The sequence below is a fragment of the Bubalus bubalis genome, chromosome 14 (genome assembly GCF_019923935.1).
Source record: "Bubalus bubalis isolate 160015118507 breed Murrah chromosome 14, NDDB_SH_1, whole genome shotgun sequence".
Classification (NCBI taxonomy): domain Eukaryota; kingdom Metazoa; phylum Chordata; class Mammalia; order Artiodactyla; family Bovidae; genus Bubalus; species Bubalus bubalis.
In genome coordinates, this window is record NC_059170.1 from 77095360 (window position 1) to 77113817 (window position 18458).

Below are 18458 nucleotides of genomic sequence, written 5' to 3' on the forward strand. Positions count from 1 at the left end.
TCCATACGGTGAAAACCTAATGTCCTGAGTGTTGGTATCTGGAGGTGGGGTTTGGTGGGGTTTCGAGGATGGAGCCCTCATGAATAGAATTTGTGCCCTTCAAAAGAGGCCCTGAAAAGCCGGCCCCACCCCTTCCACCACATGAGGAAACACACAAGGAGGTGTCGGCAGCTCAGAAGAGGGCCCCACCCGCCACGCTGGCTCCCTGATCTCAGACTTTCAGCTTCCAGAACTGCAAGGAATACACTCATTGTTTATGAGTCACTCAGTGCGTGGTATTTTGTTACATCAGCCCATGGACTAAGACACAAGCATTGCTCACATCAAGGGCACTGCAGTCTGACATTTCCAGCAGGGTCCTTACCAAGAAGCACAAAACTAGCGCCTTTTGTACTTGAATTGTCTGAGTAGTTTTATTCTGTTCAGTTGTTCATCCATTCATCCATTTAGTCATTCACTCATTTTCAGTTTTATTTATACAGTTATTCTGGTGACTGTTTTTGTTTTTACCTACAATTGTAAACACATTAGAAATTTAGCCAAATGCAGCTTACTAAGATACTGTGTGTGAGGCAGGAATCTGGATGATTTCTTTATATGATCAGCCAGTTATCACAAAATTAATTATGACATAATTGATCCTTTTCCAGCTGGTTTGAAATACTGTTCTTTTTCTTATACAAATGGGTGGACCAAACTGTGCCTGTCTCTAGAGCTTCAGTTTAGACCCACACTGCCCACTCTTTTTATTTATGTCATGGGATAGTGTTTAATTTACCTTTTCAATTAGGGAAGAGATGATCGAATTATAAGAATGAGATGTTCCCTTCTAAGATACTCTTATCTTTCTGTTTGTTTCAAGTATTCTTTTAGGTCTTTTATAAAAATCTTATAGTTTTCTTCAAATAGGTTCTAAACATTTTCAAAATAAGCTTATCCCCGAGGTCTGTGCTATTTTTCCTCATATTTATTAATAATATTATTTTCCCCAGTATGTCCTCTTATTGATTGTGGATCATGGACTTACTGAATTTTTTAAATTGTCTTTTTTGAATTTAGGTCTTTATTGAATTCTTCATTAAATATTTGTTGTTTCTAATAAATGTTTGTTAGCTTACTATGTAAAATGGTGGAAAGTAGAATCGGACCCTGTCCCTCCTGCTCCACCACCCCTCATCTCTATAATAGTCTCGAGAACAGCCCCTTCAGAGGGTCACTTTAGTCCTCAAAAACCAAGGCTTAAAAACTAGACAAAGAAGCGACCAGATCATCTGTTCACCTCTTCTTTAATTGCACATATATTTCTTATTTTGTCACATGGTACTTATTCAGTGGCTATTTATTGACATAAAGAATAAAAAATTAATGAATAATTATGCTACCTAGTACTTCCAAAGGTTACTAAAATGGTGGTAAAAACACATCTTCATCTTTTCTCTGACTTCAAAGTGAAAGCTTCTAGTAACCAGAAGTTTCATCACAAAGTGTAGTCTTATTGTTTGAAGTAGATATTTTTTTATTCCATTCAAGAATCTCCTCTCTTTATCCTATTAAAAGTTTTATAAGGAATGGATACTAAATTTTATAACTGCTTTAGTGACATCTATCAAAATATTCATGTGTTTTCTTCTTGGGTCTTTCAAGGTTACCAAGTGTCTTACTGAGTTAACTATCCTTACAGTCCCGAATAGAACTACTTGATCATGGTATTCTGTTATTTGACTGTGCTCTTGAATATGCAATGCCAATTTCTTATATATTTTTTTTCTCAAATAATATTGCCTTATAATTTTCCTTTTATGAAATGTTTGTTTGTCAAATTTTGGGATCAGGGTTATGCTGGCTTAGTGGTGGGTGACTCGGAGTGGTCATCAGAATCACCTCTAGTGACTTAGTAAAATATAGGTGCCTCAGCCCAACAGAAATTACTCTTCTCTAATTTATCTTTCTGTTTTAATCTTTAACAATTCAGTACTTTTGCTTTCCTCTTATCTCTGTTCCCTTGATGGGTTAGTTTACTAGCTTCCATTTTACTACTTTAGTAATGTAAGAATACATATTTTCCTCTGAGTACGCAACTAGTTGGATCCTATGATGTTTTCATAATTGTTAGTTTCTAAATATGATTTCATTGTGACTTCATGTCCATGTTGATCCAAGAGTTGCTTAGGAGAGGGCTTTAAAACTTCCAAGTGATTTTTAAAAAGGTTTCATTTCTAATTTCGGTATTAATTTTTAGTTTTATTTCACTGTGGCCCAAGAATGTGACCTATGTAGATTTCATTTTTTGGAATTTAATGAGGTTTGCTTTGTGCATAAAATATAGTAAATTTGTATGAAAATTAAGTTAGTATTTAAAAAGATTACATCTACTGGTAATAGTTTTTTTTTTTTTTTCAGGAAAAATGAATTTTATTTTTACGGTATGTAACATCATAAAAAAAAAAGCCTTTAGCAACTTTTCCTATTTCCTTTTTTTCAAAACAGTTTTCCTAAAAATTTATGTTTTGTTCTCTTTTTAAATTAAGTTTATTTTTTAATTGGAGGAAAACTACTTTACAATGTTGTGTTGGTCGTTTTAAGTTCAGCATTCAATACATAATTATTAAACTAAACTCAATAACTATACCATCAATGTCTTCTTTGTCTTTATTTTTTTTTGCCTTCATTTTTCAAAGACTGGAAGTTACTTTAGTCTCCTATCACTATTTCATTTTTTATTTTTGTTGCTTTTGTTTTTAATCAGGCACATTAAGTTGACCCACATGATTTTTGAAACCTCCTAGGATAATTCATTATCCTACTAATTTTCAGTTTCTATAGAAAAATTAGGAATCACCTATGCCTCTGCTGTGTTACTTAATACACAATCTCTAGGCACTGCACTGATCTTCATTATGAAGAAGGCTCTCTACATAATTTTTATAAGATGAATCTCTTCTTATGTTTAATAATTCATGCATTAATCTTAACTTTCCTTAACTGCTTTCCTTTCTGTTTGCATTTGTACCACACCTTTGGTCATTTATTTATCTATTTTTCAAGTTTCAGTTTATTCTTTTCTTGAAGCTTAATTCCTATGATGGAAGAACAAGCAATTCTGCACACACTTTGCCTTAGGGTGACTGCATCAGTGTCTTCCATTGTTAAAGCTATATATTCAAACAAACATCTTCCACATACAGCAAAGTTAACTAGTTCTTTTCAGGAAAGAAATTTAAAAATCAAATATAGAAATATCTTGCATAATAAAGATAATACTGATGGTTTTTCTCCATTTCATTTTTATTTATTTATTTTTTTAGGCCATGCTGTGAAGCTTGTAGGATCTTATTTCCCTGACCAGGTATCGAACCTGGGCCCATCAATGAAGGCATCGAATCCTAACCATTAGACCTCCAGGGAATTCCTGAAGTTATTACTGATTGTTTGATGCTACTACTCAGACATTATGAACAGTTTTTACACAATTCTCAATCCTAGTGCTAAAAATCTAAATAACTGTGTAGTTTTAGAATCCGTTTCTAAATAAATTTCAGTAGTTATTCCAGCTACTTTTCAGCAAAGACAGTTAATCTACAGACTTTCCAGCTAAAAATTTGAAGGCAAGCCACCTTAAAAAGAGTATCAGTCTCAACACTTAATAGACTGTTCATTCCAGACGTCCCTAATTCATAGCGTAATGTCACACACCTAAAGTCAAAAATGTCTAATCTTTCACAGCAGATTAAAAATATTATTGCAAAAAAAAAAGCTAGACTGTAGTGACCAAAAACGTTGCATAAGGCACTCAGTTTCAAGGAGACAGCCCAATCAGGGAGCATTCTAACAAAAACCAACACTAGCATAAAAGATACAAACTGAAAACGGGTCAGAGATTTTAAACGCTTGAATGACGACTCAAAGTTGCCATTTCACTCTGTCTCATGTTTAGGACATTTTAAAAATCGCAGTCATCCACTCCCCTCAGCCTGTGAAATGTTAAATCCACCCACGAGAGGGTCAAAACCTCCCTGAGCTCCAAGTTCCACTGTCTTTTAATTGTTCAGAAAAATAAGCAGCAGTACAGCACTTTACGTCTTGAAATATCACTTGCAATTCTGTACATATCTGTCCGGAAATGTGTCATTTCCAGCTCTATTTTGGGCCTGGTTTTAAAATTTTAGGTGCAGATTTGGCAAACACCCTACTCTTGGGCACTTTTTACTGCTCCTTCCGCTGTCCCAACCTCTCTCTTGGGCACGGAGGGTGTTTTTTTTAGTGTTGGTTGCACCAGGGAGGTGGAACCAGGTGTCTGGTTGGGACCAATCTTCCCATTTTTTCACCCTTTAGAATAACTTTCATTTAGTTGTATTTGTTTTTGATTACAGCCCATAATTGAATTTAGTTTTTGGCTCAGTCTTTTGCTTTCAGTAAGCAAATGTGTTCTAAGTGTATATTTTTGGTCAACATAATATTTATGATGTTTTATCCTTTTACTACATTTTAAACATTTCTTCTTGATTTCTTTTTTGTAGAATTTTTCTATTTTGTAATATGATTTCTGTGTTCTTTCCCCCTTTGAATGTTGGAAACTATTTTTAAAAGTTCTAGGAGGTATTTTAAGTGATTGCTATTGTTCAATCACTAAGTTGTGTCCGACTCTTTGCAACCCCATGGACTGTGGCATGCCAGGCTTCCCTGTCCTTCATTATCTCCCAGAGTTTGCTCAAATTCATGTTCATTGAGTTGGTGATGCTGTCTAACCATCTCATCCTCTGCTGTCCTCTTCTCTTTTTGTCTTCAATCTAAATGTCCCTAAACTTTTATTTCGGGTTCCTCAAGAAGCTATTTTAGTTAGTAAAAATTAAGTCTCTATATTTCCGAAGTATTGTTAGTCTATCGGCTCTGCTAACATTTTCTATGTAGTACACATTTTTCAAAAGTAACTTGTATTTCTTAAAATAAATAGCATTCAAAACTGTATTACCAATTCCTACCTGCTATGTTCAGGTTACTATTAATCTTGCAAAACAATTTCAAATGTACCCTGTTTAGTCATATAGTTTTTGACTGCTTACATTCTTGTTTTCAGTTCTTCTATTTGCTAAAATTACTGCGGGTGGCTTTTGTTTTGCTCTCTGTCTGTTTACTTGGAAGTTGTTAAAACTTTCTTCTGAGAGCTTGAGCTGGAGAGCTCGAGGAAACAAGTGAACATTAAAAGCTCAGCAATTCAGAAGGATGAGCAGGTGGGGAAAGCATGTCGGCTGTAGGCAGTGCAGACATGGTTCCTCATCTCTGTCTGGTTTCTCTGGGTTTGTTGAATCTGCAGAATCAGGGACCCTTATTCTGGATCTGTCTTCACTGGAAGCCTGTGCCAGGCTGTCTCCTTAAGTTTCTGGTGGCTGTGACTGTCTCTGCCTCCGTGTCTCTTTTGACAAGGTGTCCTTCCAGGCTTGTGGGAGACTCAGCTCTTCTGAAGGAGGAGAACTTTTCTTCCTCTCCCCGCTTATTTCTCCAGCCCTCAAAAATAAAGATACAGTGTTGGGGCTTCCCTGGTGGTCCGATGGTTAAAAATCTATCTTGCAGTTCAAGGGTTATTGGTTTGATCCCTGGTTGGGGAACTAAGATCCCACATACCACGGAACAACTCAGCCCCTGAGCCTCAACTACTGAGCCCGCACACCACAACAAGAGTCTGTATGTCACAACAAAAGATCCCATGCAACATGACGAAGATCCTGCATGCTGCAACCAAGACCTGATGTAGCCAAGTAAATAAATATTAAAAAAAAAAAAAAGATACCATGTCTTTCCCAAGAAATCTGGAAAACCACTTATAGACTCTGGAGTTCTAGTTAAGTACTGAGTATGTGGATGAAGATGTGTTCAATTTGAATGGAGATTTATTGCACAGTTCAGTTCAGTCACTCAGTTGTGTCTGACTTTTTGTGATCCCACAGACTGCAGCACACCAGGCCTCCCTGGCCATCACCAACTCCTGGAGCTTTCTCAAACTCATGTCCATCGAGTTGGTGATGCCATCCAACCATTTCATCCTCTGTCATCATCTTCTCCTCTCACCTTCAATCTTTCCCAGCATCAGAGTCTTTTCCAATGAGTCAGTTCTTCACATCAGGTGGTCAAAGTATTGAAGTTTCAGCTTCAGCATCAGTCCTTCTAACAAATATTCAGGACTGATTTCCTTTCGGATGGACTTCTTGGATCTCCTTGCAGTCCAAGGGACTCTCAAGAGTCTTCTCCAACACCACAGTTCAAAAGCATCAGTTCTTCGGTGCTCAGTTTTCTTTATAGTCCAACTCTCACATCCATACATGACCCCTGGAAAAACCAAAGCTTTGACTAGACGGACCTTTGTTAGCAAAGTGATGTCTCTGTTTTTTAATATGCTGTCTAGGTTGGTCATAGCTTTTCCAAGGAGCAAGCATCTTTTAATTTCATGGCTGCAGTCAACATCTTCAGTGATTTTGGAGTCAAAGAAAATAAAGTCTCTCACTGTTTCCACTGTTTCCCCATCTATTTGCCATGACTTTATGGGACCAGATGCCATAATCTTAGTTTTCTGAATGTTGAGTTTTAAGCCAACTTTTTCACTTTCCTCTTTCACTTTCATCAAGAGGCTCTTTAGTTCTTTGCTTTCTGCCATAAGGGTGGTGTCATCTGCGTATCTGAGGTTATTGATATTTTCCCCGGCAATCTTGATTCCAGCTTGTGCTTCATCCAGTCTGGCATTTTGCATGATGCACTCTGCATATAAGTTAAATAAGCAGGGTGCCAATATACAGCCTTGACGTACTCCTTTTCCTATTTGGAACCAGTCTGTTATTCCATGTCCCGTTCTAACTGTTGCTTCTTAACCTGCATACAGATTTCTCAGGAGGTAGGTCAGGTGGTCTGCTATCCCCATCTCTAAGAATTTTCCACAGTTTATTGTGATCCACACAAAGACTTTGGTGTAGTCAATAAAGCAGAAGCAGATGTTTTTCTGGAACTCTCTTCCTTTTTCGATTATCCAATGGACATTGGCAATTTGATCTCTGGTTCCTCTGCCTTTTCTAAATCCAGCGAACATCTGGAGATTCATGGTACACTTACTGTTGAAGCCTAGCTTGGAGAATTATGAGCATTACTTTGCTAGCCTGTGAGATGAGTGCAATCATGCAGTAATCCGAACATTCTTTGGCAGTGTCTTTCTTTGGGATTGTAGTGAAAACAGACCTTTTCCAGTCCTGTGGCCACTGCTGAGTTTTCCAAATTTGCTGGCATATCGAGTGCAGCACTTTCACAGAATCATCTTTTAGGATTTGAAATAGCTCAATTGGAATTCCATCACCTCCACTACCTTTGTTCATAGTGATGCTTCCTAAGGCCCAGTTGACTTTGCATTCCAGGATGTCTGGCTCTAGGTGAGTGATCACACCATTGTGGTTGTCTGGGTTGTGAAGATCTTTTTTTGTATAGTTCTTCTGTATATTCTTGCCACCTCTTCTTACTATCTTCTGCTTCTGTTAGGTCCATACCATTTCTGTCCTTTATCGAGCCCATCTTTGCCTGAAATGTTCCCTTAGTATCTCTATTTTCTTGAAGATATCTCTAGTCTTTCCCATTTTATTGTTTTCCTCTATTTCTTTGCACTGATCACTGAGGAAGGCTTTCTTATCTCTCTTTGCTATTCTTTGGAACTCTGCATTCAAATGGGTATATCTTTCCTTTTCTCCTTTGCCTTTTCCCATCTTTTCTTTTCTCAGGTATTTGTAAGGCCTCCTCAGATAGCCATTTTGCCTTTTTGCATTTCTTTTTCTTGGGGATGGTCTTGATCCTGGTCTCCTGTATAATGTCATGAACCTCTGTCCATAGTTCATCAGGCACTCTATCAGATATAGTCCCTTAAATCTGTTTCTCACTTCCACTGTATAATCATAAGGAATTTGATTTAGATCTTACCTGAATGGTCTAGTGGTTTTGCCTACTTTCTTCAATTTGAGTCTGAATTTGGCAATAAGGAGTTTATGATCTGAGCCACAGTTAGCTCCTGGTGTTGTTTTTGCTGGCTGTGTAGAGCTTCTCCATCTTTGACTTCAAAGAATATAATCAATCTGATTTTGGTATTGACCATCTGGTGATGTCCATGTGTAGAGTCTTCTCTTGTGTTGTTGAAACAGGGTATTTTCTATGACCAGTGTGTTCTCTTGGCAAAACTCTATTAGCCTTTGCCCTGCTTTGTTTTGTACTCCAACACCAAATTTGCCTGTTACTCCAAGTATCTCTTGACGTCCTACTTTTGCATTCCAGTCCTCTATGATGAAAAGGACATCTTTTTTTTGCTATTAGTTCTAGAAGGTCTTAAAGGTCATCATAGAACTGTTCAACTTCAGCTTCCTCAGCATTACTGGTTGGGGCATAGACTTGGATTACTGTGATATTGATTTATTGCACCAGTCTTTTTAATTGCTGGCTTTTAAAACCCTTCTGCCAACTGGTTCTCTAGGAGTGGCATGTTTCATGAATGATGAATCCATTTTTGGTAGATTTACATCTGATTCTTAGGCCTGAGGCTGACCTGGTGAGCCCTGTGTTTATTATCCCAGATGGAAAACTGTTTAGTAGAAAAGCTGAGCAAGACTAGGAGTTACTGCAGCTGCCACTGTGGGCACACCACTGAGTCATGTGGTCCTCAGTTTCCTCCTCTGGAAGATGCAAATAACACCACTTGTACTGCCTCTACAGCACAGGTTTTGGGGAGGCAGAAATGAGATCATATAGGAGAAGACACTGGGCCAGGAACAGTGAAGCCAAGCTACAGGAACAAGCTGCTCCTTCATTCTCCCAGAAGTGTGGGGAGCAGAAGTTTCCTTCTCAGATTTTACTCTTCTAAGAGAAAATTGTTTCAGCTAAAAGAGAAATAAAAAGGTTGTTGGCTCCGCCTTTCCCATTCATCCATCCATTCATTCACTACAATAGTCAAGAAGACCCATTCCTCCCTTCACAGGAGGAGCAGAAACAGGCAATAGTCAAGTACAAAAATGGTGGGTATCACCAAGAAAAGTAAGAGAAAGAGCTAAATCCAAATGAGAAGTTGTTGTTTAATGGGTATGACACTTCTGTGATGCAGGATGAATAAGTTCTAGAAATCTTCCCTACCACACAGTGCCTAGGACAATCCTGTACTGTGCTCTAGAAACACTTGTTAAAAGAGTAGACCTCAAAATATAAAATTGCTAGGTGTACACCTGAAACTAACATAATGTTATAAGTCAACTATACTTCAATAAGTAAAAGTAAAATTTTATTTAGGGGAAAAATAGAAAAAAAAGAGTTAATCTCATGCTAAGTGTTCCTACCACAAAAAGGAGGGTGATATGACACTTTCTTAGTTAATGGATATATTTATTACCTTGATTGTTGGTGACAGTTTCACAGGAATATGCATATGTCCAAACTCATTAAATTACACATATTAAATAAGTGCAACGTTTTTCTTTTAATAGTAATCATACCTCAATGAGAAATGAAGTTGCTCAGTTGTGTACAATTCTTTGCGATCCCATGGACTGTAGCCTACCAGGCTCCTGAGTCTGTGGCATTTTCCAGGCAAGAGTGCTGGCATGGCTTGCCATTTCCTATTATATCTCAAGGCATGATTAAACCTTAATAAACCTGTTTAATAAAGCTGGCATCATTGAGTCAATGCACATGAGTTTGAGCAAACTCTGGGAGATAGTGAAGGACAGGGAAGCCTGGTATGCTGCAGTCCATGGGGTTGCAAAGAGTTTCACATGACCGAGTGATTGAAAAATAGCAAAGCTGTTTAATAAAAGTGGAGAAAATGACTCAGAAAAGGACCAGATAGAAGAGGTATGATAGCTGCTTTTTTCAGATCACATGGTCAGGAAAGAATCATTTTTATTTGTTCTGGAGAATTAAAATCTTAATAAACTGCCTAGTATGAGCATAATGTTTGAAATTTTCAAAGTGGCCATAACATACCTTTTTCTTTTTGTATTTTAAAATAGCTTTTTGCGGCACACAATCTAGATATGATCTAGATTCGAGAAGTAGCCACAGGAATCAGGCCTAACTGGAAAAAAATTTCAAAATAGTGAACGTACATACCCATTTCCTGTCTGGTGCTGCCCACGCCTAGGCCATATGTCTCTATAACCTCCTTTACTGTCCTCATGGATTCATCGTACTTGGCTGCCAGGCCAAGGAAGTTATAGGACCCCATATTGATGACATCTTTGATGATTCTTCCAGTAAACCTGCAGAGAGGTCGGGTGAACACAAAGGATTTTTCACTCAGTATCATCCTAGGGTGCCATAAAATACTACCAGAAAGAGATCTTAGGCTTGGCCTAAATAACATCTTTTCTATTTTCCTTTTGATTGGCCTTGTCACCACAAAATGATTTGCCCTTGGAGGAGAGTAACTCCATCATGAATCTGGGCAGAGCATTGGGAAAAGGTAGCCGGGCCATAGAGTATTACTCAGCTCTGATTTTTCTTGGGTGCTTGCTTTCATAACACCTTGGTTTAAATCGCAGCAAGGACTTTCTAAAGAGAAACAGCCATGGTCATCACGGGCTCCTTCAGCTGGAACTAGAAGGGTACAATTTGTCAATAAAGCTGAAAAGGACTCTTCCTGGCTGGTTCTGTGTATCCTGCACCTTCTGCCACAGATTTCTCTTAATTGCAATACAAATAAGCTGCCCTTGGCAACTTAATTACTGTGACTTCCCCCACTGGCACCATGAGGGCTTGCAAAGGGCTGAATGGTGGAAGACCAGCTGTTTCATTGCTCTGTTTTTCTTTCAGATCTGTAATCTGGCACCCATGCTAGAATTTCCTTGAAAGCATTTTCTTTCAAGCCCTTCCACGTGGCTGCCTCACCTAAATGTCCAGTTGTAGTCATCTGTCACCCTTTCCATCACATCGAACACAGCTCCCGGGGCACTGCAGATGGGCCGGTTCCAGTTGTCTCTGATTCTCATATAAAGGTTCCGTGTATAAAAATTCTCAAAGTTTTGATACAGTGGCACAAAATCCTGTTATAAGAGAGGCAGAAGTTTACTTTGGTCTCTCCCTTTTTATAGTTCATTTACAAATAAACACTGAAAGATGTGGAGGAGCCGTGAAAATATTCCATCTGCGAATATTTTGAGCAAGGGTTTTGGGTAAGGGGATGAGCCGGGTCCACAAATAACTCTGTGAGTTCTTCACCTCCAAGGAGCTTCCATTTTAGTGGGAGAAGGAAAACCTGTGGCAAATAAAGTTATCAAAAATGATAGCGCAATACAAATCTCCAAAAGAATGCTGGAAACAATGAATCCCGGTGAATTTCATCGAAAATGTACCAAGAGGTGTTTATGTCTAAAGCAGTTTAGTTGGAAAAGAACTAGTTGGATGATTATTTGGTCTTAACTTTTTTGACCACGAATAGCCCCACTCATAACGTGTTTAGAAACGTGGATGAACTTGAATTGTTGGATCTATTGGCATAACTGCTGGCAGGTGACCAAGGGCATAGACACTGAGTTGGAGAGCTTCTGGAGGCATTTGTCTTCTCTCAAAGTTGAAGCAATAGCACTGTTTTGCTGTATCAAATGTCATCCATGCCCGAGGGACCTGCAATCCAGGTGAGGCTCAGAGCAAGACATATTTGACTTTGTCATCTAACTCCTAAGCTAGAACAAGGTAGAAAATGCAAACCTTGGGCAAAGTCAAGTAGTTTGGGTGTTTGTAAGATTTTATCCAGAGGCGGAATCATGTTTTGCCAGAGGAATCAAGATGGCTTTATGCAGGAGAGGCTTTGGAGATGGTCACTGATGGTGTGATGAGATTACGATGGGTAGGTATGCTTAGAGAGGGCACTCAGGGTAAATTGGTCTCTTTGCTGGAAATGTAGGGTATATTTGAGAAGAATGAGCAAGAATAAAACATGATGGATCCTGTCATTCTTTGCTTCAAGCTTATAATGGCTCCCACTTCACTTGGAGTCAAAGCCAAAATTCTGTTGGTCTGGCTCTGTCTCCTGAGTTCCCTACCATTCACTGTAGTGTGGGTGAGGCTGCCGTATCTGCTGGGTGCAGAACATGGGAGCCTTACATGTGCTCATGAGAAACTCAGACATTACCCTGGGGGAAGTAAGGAGCCACTGAAGATTGGGAGTGGTGAGCTTCCCTACTCCCCCTCTCATTTTCTTTAAATTCTTTCTTCCTCTTATGAAATGGAACTTATATCCTAAAGGCACAAGGAAGATGATGGGGAAAGGCTTTGCGGAAGGACTTCTTATGCTACTAATCTGGCCCTTTCATCTTCTGAGATGGTCCAATAGGATGGAAAAAGATAGAATCTGCATCTTTTGATGGCTGCTGGCTGGATCCATGGCACAGTTTTTTTCTGTTATTTCACTTTTTGGTTTTTAGTGACAATGGCATCATATCTGGGGATAAGTGTGATTGTCTATAAGAAAAAGTCCTGGGGACTAGTGCATGTGAATTTGAAGGACAGTTGGGCAACTCTACTGATTACATTTGTAAGTTGAAATTCTCATATCAAATATATTTTCTCTCAAATAGTGAAATGCCCTTAGATAGATTTTACTATTATTTAAATCTATAGATTATGATAATTGTACCCTTTTACATTTAACATGGAAATGGACATATATTTGAGAGAAAATTTGATTATGTAATTCTAGGAAAATCTTTTTCAAACTATTTCTGTTTTGATTTCATAACATTTTTCTCAGACCTCTTTTTTTTTTAAACTGATCTGTTAGTTACTCTATATTCCCAAACATTGCTTGTATCCTTCTATTTCTAATTTTTAATTTCTTATCTGAAATGAAGTCATCTAAACTTATCTTACAAAAAGAAAGAAAAGAGAGAAGTAGATCTGTCAGTAATATGTCTGGACTCTGAACGGAATTATAATTCTAGGTTTTATGAGCAATCTGACACAAAATAGAGTTAGCAGTTAGTTTAGAGCAGAAGTTGAACTTTGGTTTAAGAAAACAGTTGATCTAAAATCAACTGTTTTCTTAAACCAAAGTTTAACTTCTCCTATTTTAGAAAGAAAAGAACCAAAATAGTATGGCTACAAAATTAAAATAAAATTGATTTCAGACATGGAACCACAAGATGCTCAAGATACCAGGGCAGAAAGAACAATGGAAATCATGGAGTTCAAATACCATTTGACCTGTGAGGAAAACTAGGCCCAATTAATTGAGTAATTTGAACTCTGGTCAACCTCCACTCCATCTGGTCTACCAGCAGTCACTTTGGACATCATAACTGCTACATTTAAAAGAGATCACCAACAAGAATTTACTGTACAGCACAGGGAACTCTGCTCTATATTCTCTAATAACCTAAATGGGAAAGGAATTTGAAAAGGAACAGATACATGTGTATCTATAACTTAATCACTTTGCTGTACATCTGAACCTAACACAATGTTAATCAACTATACTCCAATATAAAATAAAAATTTCAAAAAGTGACCTATAATATGGTATACGAAGGCCAGCAAATCGCCATGCCATGGAGGAGTTAAGAAAAAAGTCTGCAGCTTCTGTCACTGAGGTCTCATGAAGGTGTGTCACTAGGCGCCCCAAGGGGAGGTGTGAACATGCTCTACCCTGCCCAAACTTCTGGCTCCTGGCTCAGAGGTCCAGAATTTCTACCTGTGAAGAAATGGGCAGCTAGCTCTTTATTGAGATAAAAGCTCTGAAAGCAAGACATGGGGATTCTAACCGATTTGTGGGGTGAGAGAGGACTTTCTGCTACGGAATAATCTCCACATGCAATAGAAATTTCTATAAATTAACCACTTGAAACGTCTCTGTTGAGGAGGTAGGGCAATTTTTAACCACATAGAGCTATGTTTTGTGGGTGGTATAAATGCTAACTTAAATCTGAATCACAGGCTCAGTCATCTACCTGTTCCTGAGAGGGAAAAATGAGGTTGGAAAGCTTAGAATGCAAGAATAATGCCACTTGCCACCACAAAGATGGACCTGGAGATTATCATACTGAATGAAGTAAGTTAGACAGAGAAAGATAAATAACATATGATATTGTTTGTATGTTCAATCGTTAAAAAAGGATACAAATAAACATATTTACAAAACAGAAATGGACTCACAGACAGAGGACAAACTTATGGTTGCTGGGGGTGGAGGTAGGGTATAGGGGAGGGATTGTTAGGGAGTTTGGGATTGACAGGTATACACTGCTAGATTAAAAATAGATCCCCAACAGGGATCTACTGTATAGCACAGGGAACTCTGCTTGATACTCTGTAAAAACTTAAATGTGGAAAGAATTTGAAAAACATTAGACATATGTATAACCAAATCACTTTTCTGTATGTCCAAAACTAGCACAACATTGTTAATCAGCTATACTTTGATATGAAATAAAAATTAAAAAAAAAAAAAACAAAACTAGATCTGCCTGGTCCGGCGAAGAAGTTCTGCCTTCTGGTTACAGAGCTCCTATTCCTCTGCACCCATGAAGGTTCCTGCCTGTGTGTGGGTGTTTTCTCACCCCACCCCACTCCTTTGAGCACTATGAGGTTTCTTTAGGAGCAGTGAATGCCTTCCAAATGTCATTGTCCTCTAGTCTCAGGTAAGCCTCCCACAGCCTAGTCAGTACATCAAACTATGAATCTGGACTAGCTGTTGCAAAAGCTGAAGTGCTGCAATAGGATGTATCTTTATCCATCTGCATATTTAGTTCATCACGTGGTCTCAGTTCAGGTCAGTTCAGTCGCTCAGTCATGTCCGACTCTTTGTGACCCCATGAATCACAGCATGCCAGGCCTCCCTGTCCATCACCAACTCCTGGAGTTCACTCAAACTCATGTCCATCGAGTTGGTGATGCCATCCAGCCATCTCATCCTCTGAGTCACATGGTCTACTAACTACATTTTTCTTCCTGATACAAAAGGTGGATGTGAGAGTGAACCCTCGGCCACAAGAACACAATCATTTTCTGGAGTAGGGTATAGGAGGGTCATCGTTGCTGTTTAATTGCTAACTTGCGACCGACTCTTTGTGATCCCGATGATTGTGGCCCACCAGGTCCTCTGTCCATGGGATTTCCTAGCGCAGAAACTGAAGTGGGTTGCCATTTCCTTTTCCAGGGGATCTTCCTGACCCAGGGAGAGAACCCACATTTCCTGCATTGGCAGTCAGATTCCTTATTGCTGAGTCACCAGGGAAGCCTTATAGGAGGGTGGAGAAACCCTAATAATAATACAGCCACAAAATGACCTTGTTTTTTCTGCAGTATGACATTCTTTCTTTTTCCACCAGTAACCTTGTAGGGTACTTTATCATTTTCCAAGTGTTATAGATTTATCTATCCTATTTTTATAGACAATTCAACAGAAAGTCAGAAAACCTGAGTGGATAGATTGAGATTTGTACCAATGAATGCTCTTTTCAACAAACCACACTGCAGGGCTAAGTGAACATATCCATGGTCTATTGCAAAAAACACTACCAAATTTGGAAGTACGTTTCTTCAGTTTGGGTTTAACTACCTTCTCATTCAGTAGTAAATAGAACGATGGATTTGTAGAGAGAGGGAAAAGTCATTATCAAACACAGCTTTCCTTGTGCTGACAGTAACAGTTCTCTCCACCTACTGTTCCATGTTATTCTATTACTTCCTTTTGAGAAAGAGTTGTTTCTCTTACCACAGTTGAGCTCAGAAAAATAATAAAATATGTTTACGTTTTCCTTTTTTGTTGGGAAGGGTAATTTTATTATAGACAATTCACTGAAGTACGAGAAACACAAAGTAAAAAGGGTGAAATCTGATTTTTCTTATTAAGAAATTAGAGAGAGGTTGAAAAAAGATGGTACATTCAGTGCTTGGATGTGTCCTATCACACATCTAAAAGCCCTGTGAAATGACGAAAAAGTAGATATTTACAAAAGAAAATCAGGGAATTCTCTGGTGCTCCAGCACCTGGGACTCCACAACAGGGAATTCTCTGGTGCTCCAGCGGTTAGGACTCCATGCTCTTATTCCTGAGGGCCCACGTTCACTCCCTGTTAGGGAAACTAAGACCCCACAAATATCGATTGTGGCGAGGGCAAAAAGGTTTTCTAAAAAGTCTATAAACAATAGACTATAAGTGTATATATTATTTAATTTATTTAATTAATAAAAATTATATTATATTAATATAAATATAAAAATAAACTATAAAAAGTCTATAAACAGTAAATGCTGGAGAGGGTGTGGAGAAAAGGGAACCCTCTTACACTATTGGTGGGAAGGCAAACTAGTACAGCCACTATGGAGAGCAGTATGGAGATTTCTTAAAAAACTGGAAATAGAACTGCCATACGACCCAGCAATCCCACTGCTGGGCATACACACTGGGGAAACCAGAATTGAAAGAGACACATGTACCCCAATGTTCATCGCAGCACTGCTTACAATAGCCAGGACATGGAAGCAACCTAGATGCCCATCGGCAGATGAATGGATAAGAAAGCTGTGGTACATATACACAATGGAGTATTACTCAGCCATTAAAAAGAATGCAGTTGAATCAGTTCTAATGAGGTAGATGAAACTGAAGCCTATTATACAGAGTGAAGGAAGTCGGAAAGAAAAGCACCAATACAGTATATTAAAGCATATATATGGAATTTATAAAGATGGTAACGATGACCCTATATGTGAGACAACAAAAGAGACACAGATGTAAAGAACAGACTTTTGGACTCTGTGGGAGAAGGCGAGGGTGGGATGATTTGAGAGAATAGCATTGAAACATGTATATTACCATATGTGAAACAGATCGCCAGTCCGGGTTTGATGCATGAAACAGGGCACTCAAAGCTGGTGCACTGGGACGATCCCGAGGGATAGGATGGGGAGGGAGGGAGGAGGGGGTTCAGGATGGGGGACACATGTACACCCGTGGCTGATTCATGTCAATGTATGGCAAAACCAATACAATATTGTAAAGTAATTAGCCTCCAATTAAAACAAATAAATTAAACAAACAAAAAAATAACATAATTAACAAGTTTGTTATAGATCAAAAGACAATATACAGTTTTCTATGACACACATGAAATTCCAATACAACTATCTGAGAAGCCGTGACAACTAAAAAGAGAATTCATTAAGGTGAGAGTTTTTGAACTTAAAATATGAAAATAGCAATAGTTTTCCTATATGCCATCAATAACTAATTAGAATCAAAGATAGGGGAAAAGTACTATTTAAATAGTACCATAATAAAAAAATTGTACCCAAATAACAATAATAAGAGAAAATGATGACTTTAGAATAAGAAAAGCTAAAAAAAATTAAATAAAAAATAAATAAAATTTTATTTGAGGACATAATGTCTAAATAAAAGGAGAGACATACCACCTTTCTGAATGAGAAGAATATAAAAAAGAAGAAAAATATTATTATTAAGATGTCAAATTTTCCAAAGTCAAAACATAGATTTGATACATTACCAATTAAAGCAGCAACAGCTCCTTCTTAAAAATTCATACCTGAAAAGCTAATTCTAAGGTATATATAGAGAAAATCTTTACAAACTACTTGAAAACTTGTAAATTTACCTAAAAAATCAACATGTTGGCCGATATTTCATGTCAGTGGGTAAAAAGTAATTGAACTATTCAATTACTGATACTGAGACAATTTAAAAATTCCTTGAAAAAGTAGTCCCCCTCATAACTCTTCTAGGCTTCAGATACAACAAACCGCAGTAATCAAAGCAGGGTGGTATTGCTATGCAAATGTGCATAGATATCAATGAAACAGAATAGAGAGCCGGAAAATAAACCCACCCATCTACAGTCAATTAACCTTCAACAAAGGAGGCAGAATATAAAATGGGAAAACTTCTCTTCAGCAAATGGTGCCGGCAAAGGTGGACAGCTGCATGTTATGGGAAAGGTGACGGGAAAGGTGGACAGTGATGTTAGCGCATACTCTTACACTATACTCAAAAGGGCTTAACATAAGACATGACACCTTGAAATTCCTAGAAGCAAGCCTAGGCAAAATGTTCTCTGGCATAAATCATACCAGTGTTTTCTTAGGTCAGTCTCCCAAGGCAATAGCAACAAAAAAATAAACAAATGGTATGTAATTAAATTTACAGGCTTTTCACAGCACAGGAAACCATTAAAAAACAATAGCTAAATGAAAAGGCAAGCTATGACACGGGAGAAAATATTTGCAAATGATGTGACAGACAAGGGCTTAATCTCTAAAGGATAAAAACAGCCCACACAACTAAATAACAACAACAAAACAAACAACCAAATTGAAAAACGGGCAGAAGACCTTAGTGGACATTTCTTCAAAGGAGAAATACAGATGGCCCACAGGCATGTGAAAAGATGCTCAACATCGCTAGTTATCAGGAAAATGCAAATCAAAAGTACAATGAGGTA

At 38.1% G+C, this 18458-nt stretch overlaps 1 protein-coding gene across 2 annotated transcripts in view; it reads right to left on the bottom strand.

Annotated features, from left to right (window-relative positions):
• SPTLC3 (serine palmitoyltransferase long chain base subunit 3) overlaps window positions 1-18458 on the bottom strand; it is a 150447-nt gene that overhangs the window by 86390 nt on the left and 45599 nt on the right. For both annotated transcript variants that reach the window (XM_006071072.4, XM_006071071.4), the window contains exons 3-4: window positions 10891-11045; window positions 10114-10262 (exon numbers count right to left, since the gene is read on the bottom strand). In XM_006071072.4, coding sequence (XP_006071134.2) covers window positions 10114-10262; window positions 10891-11045 — 304 coding nt within the window. The remainder of the gene's footprint in view (window positions 1-10113; window positions 10263-10890; window positions 11046-18458) is intronic.